Source organism: Solanum verrucosum, unplaced genomic scaffold (genome assembly GCF_900185275.1).
Source record: "Solanum verrucosum unplaced genomic scaffold, falcon-dt-bn FXZP01000102.1, whole genome shotgun sequence".
Lineage (NCBI taxonomy): Eukaryota > Viridiplantae > Streptophyta > Magnoliopsida > Solanales > Solanaceae > Solanum > Solanum verrucosum.
In genome coordinates this window covers 1306390-1322783 of record NW_026019930.1, presented here as the reverse complement: position 1 = coordinate 1322783, position 16394 = coordinate 1306390, and the positions used below count along the sequence as shown (strand labels likewise).

General features: G+C 36.2%; 2 protein-coding genes and 1 pseudogene across 3 annotated transcripts; 1 reads left to right on the top strand and 2 right to left on the bottom strand.

Annotated features, from left to right (window-relative positions):
* Window positions 1-2874: 2874 nt before the first annotated feature.
* On the bottom strand, window positions 2875-6120 carry LOC125831056 (eukaryotic initiation factor 4A-8). Of its 2 annotated transcripts, XM_049510258.1 has the most exons (5): window positions 6025-6120; window positions 5204-5273; window positions 4970-5076; window positions 4148-4578; window positions 2875-3732 (listed from the first exon to the last, which is right to left on the bottom strand). In XM_049510258.1, exons 2-5 carry the CDS (start codon window positions 5269-5271, stop codon window positions 3097-3099), a joined length of 1242 nt encoding a protein of 413 aa, XP_049366215.1. In that variant the 5' UTR covers window positions 5272-5273; window positions 6025-6120; the 3' UTR covers window positions 2875-3096. The 2 variants fall into 2 exon arrangements, with proteins under 2 accessions (XP_049366215.1, XP_049366208.1); XM_049510251.1 differs by lacking the exon at window positions 6025-6120 and having other exon boundaries at window positions 5204-5280.
* A 1065-nt stretch (window positions 6121-7185) lies between these two features.
* LOC125829269 (glycylpeptide N-tetradecanoyltransferase 1-like) lies at window positions 7186-9677 on the top strand. Its single transcript, XM_049508522.1, has 2 exons — window positions 7186-7336; window positions 8094-9677. The coding sequence occupies exon 2, from the start codon at window positions 8119-8121 to the stop codon at window positions 9415-9417; it is 1299 nt and encodes a 432-aa protein (XP_049364479.1). The 5' UTR covers window positions 7186-7336; window positions 8094-8118; the 3' UTR covers window positions 9418-9677.
* A 980-nt stretch (window positions 9678-10657) lies between these two features.
* On the bottom strand, window positions 10658-16080 carry LOC125829326 (U-box domain-containing protein 35-like; annotated as a pseudogene).
* Window positions 16081-16394: the final 314 nt, after the last annotated feature.

The window sequence follows — 16394 nt, the reverse complement described above, 5'->3', positions numbered from 1 at the left end:
AATTGAAGAATCGAACCAATGTAAGTAACTACTACCTGTTGCTTTTCATCAATAAAACTCTATTAGTTAAGATTCGAACAAATAAAAAAAATCACCTAATATTAATGCTTTAATTGGAATTTGCACCTAAAAGATTTTATTTTTATTTTCAACCACTTTATTGATCAGTAGATCGCACCTTGTCAAGTATAGTCAAAATTGGAAGAGGAGAACAATTTGTTACATTAAGATAATGAATTTTTACAAGATCACAACAATCTGAGTTCATGGGGCTCTCAGATCATTCTTGATAAAAAGGGGGAAAAAAGAAAAAAACTGTCTCTAATTAACAAAAGATTAAACGCATAATTATGAAAAGACAAATGAAAAACAAACAATTAAGAAAATTACCAACCAGCAACAAACATATCCAGTATAATCCCATTGATAAGATTTGAGAATGATAGAATGTATATAGACCTCAATTCTATCTCGTGGAGAGGTAGAAGTTAAAATAGTTGTTTCTGAAAAACCCTCGGCTGATAATTAATGACCACTCACCATAATCCATGTACAACATGATTGCAAGTATTCTTGATCCACTTAAAGCTCTTTCTAAGTGTACCTTTCATCTTACCTTCCACACCATAAGCTTTATATCCAACAACCCTTTTCTTCCTTTGCATTTCTGGATCATTAATACTCCAATTCTTCAAAGAAGATGATGAAATCACTTTGCTTTTGCTCCTCTTCATCTTCACTTCCTTATAATCATTATTATTATTACTAGAAGTTGTTGCATGTGAATTAGTACTATAACTTCTCAAATCTTGCATACTAATTGGACCTCCCCTTCTTTCTCTTGTTGAGTTTGATCTAAAATTCTCCATTTTGGGACACAACAAAAAGAAAAAAAACAAGGATTAATATCTAGGCTTTGCTTCAAATTTAAGTTTGGAATAAGTATTAAGGACTAATTGGCCTAGGAATAGCTCAATGTGGTGCTTTTAATATTTTTGAGTATTACCACCCACCAACCTTAAAGGTGTGTGATGATTTTTTTCAATGATGCAATGAGGCTGGAAAAATTAAATGTTGTAGCCCACTATTTGAATGTTCATGGCGCATGGCCTGTTAAGTGTATCATTCTTTCACAATCACATGCCATTTGTATAATTGATGGTCAATGTTGACTGTTGTACCAAATAACTTACTTTTTAATCGGGCTCCAATACGAATATTGAATAAGAGAAATGATGGATAAGCCTCTAGAAATCAAAATGGTTATGGTGCAGTGATGAGACTGTTTCACCCTTCGAGCCTTGTGTATGAAAAAGATTATGTTGAGAGCATCACTATCGAATGAGCCCTAGTACAATCCAAATTTAATCGGGGCTCGAATGTAAGCTTCAGGACACCGAATGAAAACAAAAAAAAGCCTCTAAAAGTGACTTGATATGACATTATTATTTGAAGATTTCCAGAGTTTTTCAATACAAGAAAACTTGAAATACCTTTTAGCAATTTGTTGGTCTATTGAACACAATTTAATTAACGCTTTGCACATGAAAGTTTGTTTTCACATGTAGAGTTGTACCAACTAATTTATGTTGACATGTAACTCTTCTGTTCCGTTTCAATTTGTTCAATCTTATTTTTATTTTTAGTTTAATTACCAAAAAAAAATAATTAAATAATTACTAGTAAATTTTATATACTTTAAAACGCAAGATTCAAAAGTTTTTTTTCTTTTCTTTTATTTTATGTCAAGTGAAAATCAAACAAATAAATTAAAATAGTAGAAATTATATATATATAGAGTACTTCAATAGTAAGTCCTTTGAAGGGTCAGAAGCCCCAACTTGTCATATATATTCCCTCAGTCAAAATTTATTTATTGGTTGTGTTAAATATAAATATTTATTTTTATTTGTTTGATTTAAAAACTCAAAAAACATTAGTACTTGATTCCTAATTTGCCCTTATCATTAACTATTATTATTTTCTAGTTCATTTTCTAAATTATTAAATTTATTGCATTCAAATGATGATATAATAAAATTATTGTTCTATTTATTTAAAATGTGTATCAAGTTAATACTGGACGATTAAAACTAAAAAGAGAAAGTACTAACAAAGAATTAATCAATCACATACATTGAATACCACATTTTTGGTGTATGCAATGCATTTCAAGTGTGCCAAGCGAAATTGTGCAACTGACAATTCGAAAATCGTTTGTTCTCTTTTTCTTTGTGGATACAGAATAAAAACTTTAGCTAAAAAGATCCAAATTAAACTTTGTATAATGAGGTTAAATTTTCATTATAAATGGCAGTAGTACTAATTACATTCACTAATTACAATCACTAGTTGGCATCACTCATTCTGGTTAATTATTGCATACCAAAAGTAAAAATATTGCCAAAGATAAACTACTTTTCTTAGGGTAAATTGCTACAAGCATATTTTCCTGTCCTTTCAATAAACTCTTCAAATTATTTGGAGAAATGCTACTCCATAATCACTACAAAATCGTCGCGATTTTCCCATTGAATAATGTTTAGTGGCTATTCTCAAAGACAGTTTGATTGAATTTGTCAGAAAAGAAAAAACAATAATGTTTTCATATGGAAAAAATAGAAAGTTGTCCACTATTTCAGTGAGAATCTGTTTTCCACCATGCATTTACTTGGTTAGCATAAATTTTTCACGGATTCACGGAGGTAAAAAACATTTGTTTCTAGTAGTTAAAGGTAAAGAGACAAGACTTCCACTAGCTTAAAGAAGAATATAAGATCAATAAACACTCATTAAGGATAATAACAAAAAAAAACACTATCAAGACTTCTCAGTTTATCATTCATATTTCTGTGCTAAAACAAGAACACAACATTAATCAAGAACTTAACTACACTAAAAATTAATGCCAAAGAAGTATAAGAATTTGGAAATGAAATAAAACCAAGACCTTACTACATACTGCCTGCAAAATTCTTAGCAGCATTAATGCCACGGGTGCGTTTTCGACGCTAGATAATAATGGTAGTTTAAAATGATTTCTATACTATAAGCTTGGAAAATTATCTTCTTACTCACCTTATAAAGATGAAGTTTTCAGAGGAGGTCAGCAACATTTGAAGGGAGTTCTTCGATGACCACATTGTAGAATTTTTGAATATCAAACAACATTCTTTCGTCGTCTGTTGTCACAAAGTTGATTGCAACTCCTTTCCTTCCAAACCTTCCACTTCTTCCAATGCGATGGAGATAATTCTCCGGCTGAGTTGGGAGATCATAGTTGATAACAAGGGATACTTGTTGTACATCGATACCACGGGCCAACAAATCAGTTGTGATAAGGACACGGGAAGAACCAGAGCGAAACTCACGCATGATTATGTCTCTAGTGTTCTGGTCCATATCTCCATGTGTAGCTGAAACCGTGTGGTCACGGCTTCTCATTTTGTCCGTTAACCAATCGACCTTGCGCCTAGTGTTCACAAAGATAACGCTCTGAGTGATGGCAAGTGTCTCGTATAGATCACAGAGCGTCTCAAGCTTCCATTCCTCCTTATCAACATTGACATAGAACTGTTTGATACCCTCGAGTGTCAACTCATCACGTTTAACCAGGATTCTCACAGGCTTATTCATGAACTTTCTTGTGATGTCAAGGGCTTCTGGTGGCATGGTCGCAGAAAACACTCCGACTTGAACTTTGGTAGGCAGCATTTGGAAAATATCATATATCTGCCAATATAGTCACATGGATAAAGATTCAAAATTACTAATTTCTCAAAGTCGGCATCGAATCAAATCGGAGGGAAAGGTCATGAACTCTGTATTTAATTTTACTAATCGTAATCAGCTAATGAAGGAACAAATTCAACGGGATTATGTCCTTAGGAACCAAATAAATGGGAGGGGTACTAGTGTGTAACTAAACTCAATTGCTAATTCCCGACAATGATTAAGATGACTGGTTAACAGAGTACAAGAATATCTTAATGTCAACTAAATCTGTATCTTCTATATTGATTTCTTCAAAAGAATTAATTCCAGTGATAATCCCAGATTAGCAAACCGAGGGACCTCAAACCTGAATTTGTTCAAATCATATACTTAGGTGTAAAATGCATTAATCTAATTGTAGAGGTTGAAGTACCTGATCCTTAAAACCTCGTGACAGCATTTCATCAGCCTCGTCTAGCACAAACATTCTGAGGCAATCAGGACGGAGGGACTGTCTTCGCAACATGTCAAACACACGTCCAGGGGTGCCAACAACAACATGAACACCAGCTGCGAGAATACGTTGATCCTCCCTGACACTAGTTCCACCTACACAAGCATGGACCTTAACCCCAAGATAGTCACCAAGTGCTCGCATTACCTTCTCAATCTGCTGTGCAAGTTCCCGAGTAGGTGCCAACACCAATGATTGGCATTGAATTAAACCATAATCAAGTTGCTGCAAAATTCCAGAACAAAAAGTAGCTGTCTTTCCTGTGCCAGATTGAGCTTGTTGAATTACATCAAGTCCCTTGCAAAATGGTACAATACCCCTTTGCTGAATGGCAGATGGTTTCTCAAAACCTTTAAAAGATCACATGCAGCAAAAAAGGCGGAATCAGGGACACAATCAACAATTTTAATCCAAAAAAGAAACTTTTTTTTCAGAAAACTCTCAACTATACGGTACACCCTGTCTTTCAATATGTTTGTCTGGCTTTGGCTTTGACATGACACGAAGTTTAAAAAAGTAAAGAAGACTTTTGAATCTTGTGGTCTTAAACATGCCACGTGAAAAGTTGAAATAAAAGGTTGCAAAAAAAGGTAAGTAAGACAAAGTGAAACGGAGGGAGTACTTCTGAACAAGATGAAAAACAGCTGGATGTATCAACTATTTTTCAAACTACTGAACATGTAAAGAAACAAAGAACTGTCCTAGACTTGAGAACAATAATTTAAAAGGTTTACATAGTACCATAAGCATAAATGCCCCTGAGAAGATTTTCTTGCAGACCCATAGCATCGAAACTGTCATAAACCTCGTCATATGAAGTAAAGAAATCTTTTCCCTCAGCGGCAAGTCTGCACCATATATAATATAAGTAATAGAGACAAGTGCAATTTTCAGCATTTAACATATAAAAATTGTATTGATTCAAGGAAGAAATGACTAAAATCATACTGTGCAATGAATATCATGATAACTTACAAATCATTCATCTTAGAATCGAATTGTCGAGCATCAAATTGAGCTCCATCTGTTGCCAAGCGTGCCATGACTGCCATGTACCTTTATGCGTAAGTGAATACTAACACTACAACAAGTGATAAATCTATGACCATATTAATAAAGGAAGAAACTTGAATCTCGAAATGATCGTTTTATTGAGGAACCAAAAGGGCAGGGCTCTACATAAGCTTTTCTTCTATATATGTTCACGAAAATGTCGAAAGATCTACCAGCCATGTATAATTGAACACAATTATTTTCTTCTATGTCTATATGTGGGCAGACATTTGAATGTAGGTAACAAAATACTTATCCGCACTCAATTTTTACACCAAACTAAACAATTTATTCATAACAAACACAAATCAAAATTAGTACATAGCAATATAGTAACTCCGCCCCTTTTTGCAGTATGAACCAATAATGAATCCAGATTTACATACCTCCTGTTTAATTTAATGGATCTCAAGCATAGTAGATTACATTGCCCTCATAATTACTCGAACCTTAAACTACAGATCTCGTATCGATAACTATATCTTAAAATGAAAAAAAAAAAACTTGCAAAACTTGCTCAACAGCTCAAGTTTGATTAATTTTTCTGGGAAACATAACATAACATTCTTCATTATTACAAGTTATAACTAATGCTTCTTCCAAAAAAATTCAACCAAATAAGATCCCAGGATTGTTCGATAATTATTATTACTATATATAAACAGAGACAATCAAAGAATTAAATGTGTAAGCAAGTAAGATATGTGAAAATTAATGAGGAAAAAAAGACAAGATTAACGTACTGATTAGTATAAAATTAGGAACGTCGACGGTAATAGCGTTGTATAAGAAAGTGAGAATGAGCTAGCTAAAAATAAACACTTAATTTTTTTGTTTGTTTTTCTGTTAAGAGAAGTATGAAGAAGAGGCAAAGGTCTTTCCATAAGCATATAAAACGGGTCTAAAGGACAGGTGTCAAAACATTCCATGCACTTCCCTTGTTTAATTGTTTTATTTTATTTCGTGTTTGATTATATTAATTAGTTCCTTTAGAGTTAATTTCATAAAATATTTCATACGTTGAAATTTTCTTATATATATATATATCTTATCTGTATTTACGTAAGTGTTTTAATTTATAGTGTATATAAGTTTCGATATTCTAAGGACCTTTTAGATGGAGAAGTGAATCATTGAAAAGAGTGTTGAAGTTTAAAAGATCGAAAATTCTTGAGAAGCAAGCACCGCTTGTCCAAAAGATGACAGTTTTTTCTAAGGGATGATCTCACTCGATTACTTGATGGAGTTCATTGAAGGTACAATCAAAGATCAGTATGAAGTCTAAGTATAGGAGTGCCATATACATTATACTTGGCACTAAATTTTAGCATAATGTTTAGTTGTAAATTTGAGTTTGGTTATACACCCCATACTATTTTTATAGGATATTGGATTTTAGTTTTCTTTTTCATGTTAGCTTATTAGAACTATGGATAAGTTTGGTAGAGTTGATAAGAATAATATTTTCTCTATATCTAATTACTTGTCCATTTTTCCTTTTTTAGTTGTCCCTAATTACTTGTTCATTATGACAAATCAAGAAATGACAATTTTTTTTACATTATTATGCCCTCATTTAATTACTTTGAAAAATGTAAAACTTCTTGAAAATCTTAAGTTTTTAATTCATTCACTTCATAATTAATAGGGGTAAAATGGTAAACTCACTATGTCAATCATTATTTTCTTAATAGGTATGTCAATTCAAAAGTGGATAAGAAATTAGAAACGGAATACTTAATACAGTGTATTAATATATGAAATTAATAATATAGAATTAGTTCAAAACTTATAATTACAAATTATAATCTCGAAATAACCTAATCGGCGAACCAAATAAATCACAAGTCCAAAATGGAATATTGGACAAAGCCCGATAGGAATAGGAAATAGGATAGTACAAGGCCCATTGGAATTTTCATATTCCTTCGTTGGTTCCAATGCTTAGCCTAAACAATTTTCTTTGTCATCTAAGGTACTCTCCATCATCTTTGTCAATCACTTTCTGAAACCCTAGATCTCGGTCACCATACTCCACTGCAAACCATTTGCAAGGTTTGATTCTTATTTTCTCTCCTTTTGTTTAGTTTTTGGAGAAATTGGTTTGTTATGATTTAGATCTTATGGAACTGAATTTGCTACCATTAGAAGCTGTTCAAGTTTGAATCACTGGTCCAATGGTGAAATTTTGAATTTTTTTGTTCGTTTTGAAATATTCGCTATTGGATTATGTAAAAATTGATGCGGAAAAAAATAGTAGAAGTTTGATCGATGATCAGGATTCTATTGACAATGTGGAATTCAGCTGAGAAAACAGCTTGCTATTATGTTATTCTCATTAACAGTTATAATTGAGCTCATTTTACTCGGGAAACCTAAAATTTTATTTTGATATTAGTGCGGCATTTAGATAGGTTGATACATACAGAAGTATAACTCGAATAGTTCTTGTCAGGATGTGTTTTTATTCATCTCTGATACAAATACAAAATATTGCGAGCATGGCATACCTGCTGCCTTCAGAATGTTGCGAGCATGGCAGACCCGCTGCCTTCAGCTCCTATTATATGCGTAGAATTGTTACATACACGTATAGTAGGTCTGAACCCATTTCACAAAGAAGTAGTTGGTGCAATGGTACGCTGTATTATACTGACTTAAACTCCTGGATGGGGCTTTGGTTGTGGAATGTTTTTAACGCTTATGGTCTCTGCCAGCATGTGTGCTGTAAATGGCTTATAGATTTGCTAATATGTTCGTTCATGTGTTATATACTTAATGCTGGATTTGATAATTTGTTTTGTTATGGCAGAGAATAATATCCCGAAGTTGGTAAAATGGCTGACGATAGTAAGGCAGCTGAGAACCATAACCTCACTTCGGATAGTAACTTATCTTCAGAAAGCGGTAATGAGGTATCAATTGATTCCTTAACACGAAAGTTACAAGAATCTCTCTCATTGCCGAAGAGGCATAAGTTTTGGGAGACCCAACCAGTGGGCCAGTTCAAGGATCTTGGAGATGCAAGCTTGCCTGAAGGTCCTATTGAACCTCCAACACCCTTAACTGAAGTTAAACATGAGCCTTACAATCTTCCTAGTCCATATGAGTGGACCACCTGTGATTTGGACTCGGAAGATATGTGTAGTGAGGTCTATCTTCTGCTAACAAACAATTATGTTGAAGATGATGAGAACATGTTTAGGTTCAATTACTCAAAGGAATTTCTTCGATGGGCACTACATCCTCCAGGTTACTATAAGAGCTGGCACATAGGAGTCAGAGTGAAGACCTCAAAAAAATTGGTTGCTTTTATTACAGGGGTACCTGCAAAGATACGTGCTAGAGATACCGTCGTGGTCATGGCGGAGATAAACTTTCTGTGTGTTCATAAGAAGCTTAGATCAAAGAGACTTGCTCCTGTCATGATAAAAGAGGTCACAAGGAGAGTTCACTTGGAAAACATTTGGCAAGCTGCTTATACAGCTGGGGTGGTTCTTCCGACACCTGTATCCACATGCCAATATTGGCATAGATCTTTGAATCCAAAGAAGCTTATCGATGTCGGGTTTTCTAGGCTTGGTGCGAGGATGACAATGAGCCGCACAATAAAGCTTTACAAGTTACCTGATCAGACCGTCACACCTGGGTTCAGAAAGATGGAGCCCCATGATGTTCCCGCTGTTACTCGGTTGCTTAGGGATTACTTGAAGCAGTTTGTGGTTGCACCTGATTTTGATGAAAATGACGTGGAGCACTGGCTTCTGCCAAAGGAGGGTGTTGTTGACAGCTATCTGGTTGAAAGCCCCGAGTCTCATGAAATCACTGACTTCTGCAGTTTTTACACCCTCCCTTCATCAATTCTTGGTAATCAGAATTATTCCACTCTGAAGGCTGCTTATTCTTATTACAATGTTTCAACTAAAACTCCATGGATTCAGTTGATGAATGATGCTCTCATAGTGGCTAAGAAAAAGGATTTTGACGTTTTCAATGCTCTAGATGTTATGCATAACGAAACTTTCTTGAAGGAACTAAAGTTTGGCCCCGGTGATGGGCAACTCCACTACTATCTCTACAACTATCGAATAAAGCATGTTTTAAGACCATCAGAACTTGGGCTTGTACTGTTGTAGTTTGTGCTCGGGAGATAATTACCTGCCTGGGAAGGTTTTTTTTTTTTTGATGTGCTCGGTCTCATTTTGAGCCCCCCTAATTGCCCTGTTAAACTTTGTTTGCATCCATGAATAGATAAAGGCACAAGTCTGAAACTTCTGAACATAGTCTTTGCACTTAAATTGATTGTACTTTATGATGTCTGATCTTACATAGTTCATCCATGTTAATCTCAAGATCTTAAATATTCAGAACCATGGATAAAGAATTTTTTCTCTTTTACCTTATTTCTTATTAACTGTCATCTTTTGCACAACTCCGGAAGCAATTCTTTTCTTGAAATTTTGAAGATGTTACACCAAATACATTGAAAAAATTGGGCCACTCTGGTATTGTTCCTGATATCTGGAAGGTAGGAGATTAATTGTGAACAAAGTATAAAGTTTAATGCAAATCTTTCCTCTTGTAGTGATATTTTTTTCTTGTTTAGTTTTTACTTTGTATTGCTTAGAATGTATAATACTTCTTGCAATGCTTAAAATTTTACTCCTTTATGATCCTTTAGCTGCAAGTTCCTAAATTAATTACCTAGCCAGAATATATGTTTTTTGCATGGGATGTCCATTTTGCTCTACTTACATGAAAACGTGCTTAAAGTGGAAAAGAAGATAAAAAGTCCATTTTGGTTTGATGATAAGCAAATAAGCATCAAGAGTTAAAAAGTACTTTTTGCATTGAAACTGATTTTACAAACTTGCAATGTGATTTCTTTACACCAACTGCGCGTTGGTTTACTTTTGCCTTTGTCTATTGTCAAAGACAATTATTGTTCTGGAGAAACTAAAAGTATGTCCATTCAAGTGCTCTTTCCATAGGCTCAATGAACCAAGATTCACAAAAAATGACGATTTCATTAGAATATCAGTTTTTGTACAAGGATTCCATTTACTTTGACATTCACTGGAATCAAAAAAGTATTTTTCTGTTTCCAAATTTACAATCGGGTGCTGTGGTGGTGACTATATATTGTATCTCTGTACATTTAGTATTCACAGATTTTCTGGACTGAAGAGGCCAAAATATGCTTGAAAACTGAGGTGGTGACCAGCGGTATCACCTGAATGGCATCAAAGTTGAGATATTAACATATTTGAAAACAATTCGTGAAACCCCAGTAAGGGTTTATGGAAGGGGGAAAAGTTTTCTGAAACTATTTTGTAAGTAACTAATGAAGGCTTCTGGTAATCATTACCTTGTCAATTGGTACAAGTGCAGTTATGCTGCTTTATCTGATTGACTGTCAGAAATGCTGTTTCTTACTTCCTGATAGAAAAAAAGACATAGAGCAGCTTAAGTACATGTAATATCCATTTGATTAGAAAGGGCAGCCTGCTGCACTAACTTCCCGGCTATGTGTGGGGTCAGGGGAAAGCCGGACCACATTGAATGCGTATAGTATTCAGTCAATGCCTTGGTTCGAAAAGTATGAGCAGTTTCCACTCTGCTCGACCTGAATACAGGTAATTCCCCGCCACTTGCTCAGCATTTTAATAGAGGGACAGCCAGAGGTGAGGCCATTGGACCAATAAACAATAGGGACAAGAAGCTGGGTAAAATCAGGGGCTAATCTACCTTTTCAGCCTGAGTTAAGACAAAGGAATGGTCTCACTCAAGAGGAATGCGCCTTCATTAAATGAAGAAGCTGAGTGATTGACACCGAATAAGAGTCCGCATGAGAGGTATGATCAAATTATGTTATATTAGGGGTACCCGGGCCGAACATAAAATGAAGCTTAAGTTAAGGTAACATACCTCACTCACTGCTAAGCTCTCTTGTGAACTTGAGGGACGTAAAGTGAGCCGACCTCTGGGTTTGTAGTCTAATGCAATGTTTTTAGTCGTTTCAATTCAGGCAATATGACTGAACCAAGGTCTGGCCTGTCCTTCCTCCTGAGTTCGCAACATTTCAGAGACAATTTAGCAAAGGATAGCGCCTCCTCCAAGGGCCAATCATTCACTGATGGATCTAGTATATCATCAAACTTTCCTTTTTCAATTGACCTCTCAACATGGTGCGTCAAACCCATTGGAGGCCTTGCTGTAATTATTTGTAATAACATGATTCCCAAAGAGTAAACATCCGATTTTGTATTCAGCATCCCAGTCTGTTGGTATTCTGGGTCAATATAGCAAAATGTCCCAGCAGCTGATGTCATGAGACACTGAGTGAATCTGCCTGAGACAGACGCTGGAACCAATCTGGCTAGGCCAACATCACTAATCTTACTTTTGTAGTTAGCATCCAAGAGAATATTAGCAGGTTTGAGGTCTCGATGCACGATGGGTTCTGGTTTTGTTCGGTGAAGAAGTGAAGAGCAGCAGCAATTTCTGCAGCTATCCTGAAACGAGCAGGCCATGGTATAGGAGAACTTTTGTCCTTGCAGAACAACCTATCCTCTAAGCTGCCATTCTCCATACATTCATACACAAGGCAACCATACTCCGGACATGTTCCAAGAGGAGAACCACATTTGGATGTCTCAAGCGGCTTAGAACCTCAATCTGCAATAAAAAATAGGCACCTATAACTGTATTGGATTTCCAAAAACATCTGTGTTATCTGTAAACATGAAAAAGTACCTCTTTCTGAAACTGTATTTGCCCCTGCGTGATGTCCGACCTTAGAACCTTAATAGCAACTGAAGTGTGATCCAGATAGCCTTTGTACACAGGACCATATCCACCTTCACCAATCTTTTGTGAATTGGAGAAGTAGTTTGTTGCAGCTTCAATTTCATCTGTTGAGTATCTCCTATAGCAATTTTCACTGCCGGCAAATGCATCTTGTGCTTTCTTCTTCTCTTCTGCTTCATGCCGAAATTTCTTTCCTACACCCTTTCGCTTCTTAGATTCCAATTCTGCCATGTGTTGCGCCATCTGTGCTACTTCTAAAGCAGCTTTGCATTTTTGCTTCTCCTTTTCCAACATAGCATGTGAAGCCTCAGGGGCCTCCTTGGCTTCTTCTAAGTTGCATGCCTCTTTTGACGTTGAACGATCAATCTCTCTTGCCTTAAAAAATATGGAAAGTAAGTTGCGTCTAAATGTAAAATTATATGGAGTAGCGAAAATGAATAATTCAGGTGCTGACAAAAATATGTGACTGTCAAACTCTGACCTGTCGTCTACAGATTCCATTGTGCATGTCCAGGCTTTGCTTCAGTTCAAATTTTAGCCTTTTCATTTCCTCCTCCAACTCATCCTGTATTGCATGTAAAAATGAGGAAAGAATTTCCAGTTGATCTGTGTTAACTACAATCTTTCAGGTCACATTATGGTGCAGTTTTTAGATAAGCTCAAGGACGCTTAAAACTTAAATATCTTGCGACAATGAGTAACGTAGATAGGCCATAAGATTCAATCTACTGCCCATATTGGTTTTCGGTATAGTTTTTAAAAACATAGATTTACTCTGACAAAATAAACTGAGTACTGATGCTGTTATCTAATCATGTGATAACCATTACCAAGGAAAACACAGGAGCTTAAAACTTTAATTGGTATTATGACTTAATTGTCCACTGCACAACTATCTCCTAGCTATACATGCCCATTTGGACAGGGTTCTAGCAGAAGAGTTGTTTGTGGTTTCCCTACAAAGAAAAAAGTAAACGACATAATAGCCTTAGATGTATGCTGCTGTAGTAAATAGTGTAATAACAAGTGATCTGCAACAGCCAAAATGGTTTGTGAAACCAAGGTTTATGCTTTTAGAGTGGTTCGGTTTTTGCCAAATCAGGGGAGCATATTTGAACTTACTGCATTTTGGGAGGAGATGGAACACCTAGAAGCATCTGAAACATTATGAGAAGAGTCCGAATGCTCAAAGGACATATCAGAGAAACGGTAACTTGAGGAGCTTGAAAGATTACTCGAACCAGATGTAGAGTAGAATGAATTCTCTTTAGGGCGCATGCGAAGATTTAGGTTATTGACTTTGTGCTGGGATGGAGGTAGTAGGCTACCAAGGTGTCTATCATGTAGTATTTTTGTAGTATCCATATTTGAAGTCATAAAAGCCTGGGAGGAATTTTCACTGCTTCCAACTAGCTCTGCGGGAGGTGCCCATTCACCAAAATCACCACTATTGCTCCACGATGGGATAGGAGTAAGATTCTTGCAGCCAGGCTGCCTCGTTAGTTGAATTTTATTAAATACTTCACCGATAGTGCTGACAGATCGATCTGGTGAAGGATTCCTGCTGCTGTGTTGGCTGTCCGACCATGCCTTTGGTGTACGCTCACTAGCACTGCTGTAATTTGGTGAAGTACTCTGACTTGCAGGATGCCTATCTGAGGCACTACTGCTATCAGAAGATATGCTCCGGCTGCCAGCATCAATAGATTCAAAGGTCCCAATACTTCCCCAACTCCCCTGGCTGAAAAATTGTATATTAAAATCATGAAGTAAGATGTTATGACATACAACAACAACAAACCCAATGTAATCCACAAGTAGGGACTGAGGAGGGTAGTGTGCACGCAGACCTTTCCCCTACCTGGTGAAGGTAGAGAGATTGTTTCCCATAGACCCTCCGCTCCCAGTAAAGCATAAACAAAAATCAGTAAGAAAAGGAAATACAGTAGTGAAGAAGTCATGTAGAAAAAAGGAGAAAAGAACTGTAGCAACAACACATAATAATGATAACTGAAACAAAGGAATGTTATGACATACATGAAAGAGGAATAATCTTCTGGAATAATTATCTAAAGAATCTTATCAGTAGCATTGAACCATGATGAACCTTACTTTCAACAACCATGGGAGGTTTTGTGGATAGACTTACGGAATATGAGCTCGAGAAATTGGGGAATTGTGTGAGAATCCTGTTTGGCTGGAGCTTGCATTACTGCTAGGAGTGGCAGGTTGACTTGCTGACTTAAGTTTTAGAACCTTCCCCCTTGATATGGCATAGATTGAGCAGAATTCAGGCACAGATCTGGATAAAGAGCTTGGCACATCTTGAATTTTAAATGCTCTGACATAGAAAGCCGAGAATTAGAACTCTTTATTAACTACAAAGAAAAACCAAGGAAGCACTTGATGCTCAGACCCAGCTAACATACTCTGGACGAAAAACTAGCACTCACTCATACCTTGTAAGGGCATTCCGGGTTGAAGCGCCAAAGACGATGGTGGTGATGAACTTCTGAGATATATACTCGGTTAGTGCTTGTGCAACATCAGTGTCCTGGAGAATCACTTCCTGTGCCTGAATCTGGAATGATCAAAGTAATCACAGAATGCTCACAACTGCATAAATTCTAATATCATGTTAAGTTGTAACCTTGTGATTTCCAAGATTTGTGGATCCTTTCACCTCAAATTATGAAGCACTGTTTAAGTATTCACTTTTTGTCCTCACAGACTATAACCAAAGACTGAATATCATGCTAATTGCTTTCAAGAAATAGAAAAATCCCAAAATTAAAATAAAGACTAACAATTTCCAATCGAACTACTACTTAAAACATCTGATCCTCTATTATCCCTTTTGGCTTTCCTTCATAATCCCACAAATTGAACTGAAATATGAATAACACTTCTTAACAACAGCAACAACAACATACTCAGTCTAATCCCACGAGTAGGGCCGGGGGAGGGTAGAGTGTACTCGGAGACTCTTGGGTCAGTTAAATCAACAACACTGCTTAAAAGAGACCAATTAGATTTTAAAAAAATAGATGATTTCAAGGTTCTTACCCCTTTTCGAGCACAAATTCCACGATAAGGAAGGAAGAACTGCTGCATTTCAGCCATTGTGGGAGAATGACTAGCAACTGTGCTTTCTGTAATGTATGAAAAGATGAACATAAATGCTAATGTTAAACAGATAAAAAATTAGATCTCGACGTTAGCATTAGATTTTATACATCAAGTTTGAAGGCATTGCTCCTCTTTTCTTTTGCTTTTTAATCAATTCCTTACAAGTTAGCTTAGCAAAACACAGATTAATCAAGGTTGCTGCAGGCTGTGGCGGAGCCAGGATTTTCAGCAAGAGGATTCAATTTATAAAAATATAAAACACGAAGAAACCTTATACTGTGATTTTTTTTACCAAGTGGTTCCCCTGCGTTACCCTGGCTCCGCCCTTGGCAGCAGCCAGCCGGATGACTATCAACATGAAAATTATCGAAATAATTACACAGAATCCACATAATTGCCCTAAAAAAAGTTTAAATTGAGGCATAATACATACGGGAATTGAGATTTTCGTTATGGAGATGAACGTGTATAAGGAGGATTTCGCCATTCTTCTTTACAGGGAGGTTATCAACCGCCCAACGCACAGCATGTTGGCTATTTTTGTCTCTGTCTATGGCCACAGCAATCATGCTATCACTCCTTTTCATGATCCGGCGAATCTAGGATTTATAATCCTAGCTGAGTATAATGTGTACGTATATATATTTACACAAGCATTAATTTTTATTTTTTTTGGGCTTATGTACTTGTGAATCGAGGCGAAGCAATGGATTCCATTGAACCGCTCTAGATCCGCCTCGCCGGTACCGGGAATCAGCACCGGCAGCCGCTTGGTTTGGTCGTTAAAGGCGGAACACAGCCATGAATGCACCGTTGTGCGCCGCCGCGGGCACCACCAAAAGGAAACGGAAAACTTGTTGTTATTGATATTCTGAATGGTTTGGGGAAAAAAATATATGAAAATGATAGAAAGAAGGACGTTGTGTTTTTGATATATGGGATATAGTTCTTCGTTGCATGTTCTAAATTTTAGGAGCCATTTTCAAAGCTTCACCTCTCAATATTCCAAATCATAATTCATAATGTCACTCATTTATTTGACTCCCAAGTTCCCAAAACCAAACTGTTTTAAACAAGAAATGGAGGAAGTGTAAAGCTAGTTAGAATTATGCACGCACATTTATAAGGTAGATATTAATTTTTTCTCTTGTACTTTCATCTTTTCTTTTTAGTC

Excerpts from the sequence above, each read along its gene's own strand:
- LOC125831056 (XM_049510251.1), bottom strand. The coding sequence starts at position 5,280 with ATGGCAGTCATGGCACGCTTGGCAACAGATGGAGCTCAATTTGATGCT. Across the intron at positions 4,579-4,969 it reads CAGGGGCATTTATGCTTATG|GTTTTGAGAAACCATCTGCC; the intron begins GTACTATGTAAA and ends GATCTTTTAAAG. Across the intron at positions 3,733-4,147 it reads CACGAGGTTTTAAGGATCAG|ATATATGATATTTTCCAAAT; the intron begins GTACTTCAACCT and ends CTATATTGGCAG.
- LOC125829269 (XM_049508522.1), top strand. The coding sequence starts at position 8,119 with ATGGCTGACGATAGTAAGGCAGCTGAGAACCATAACCTCACTTCGGAT.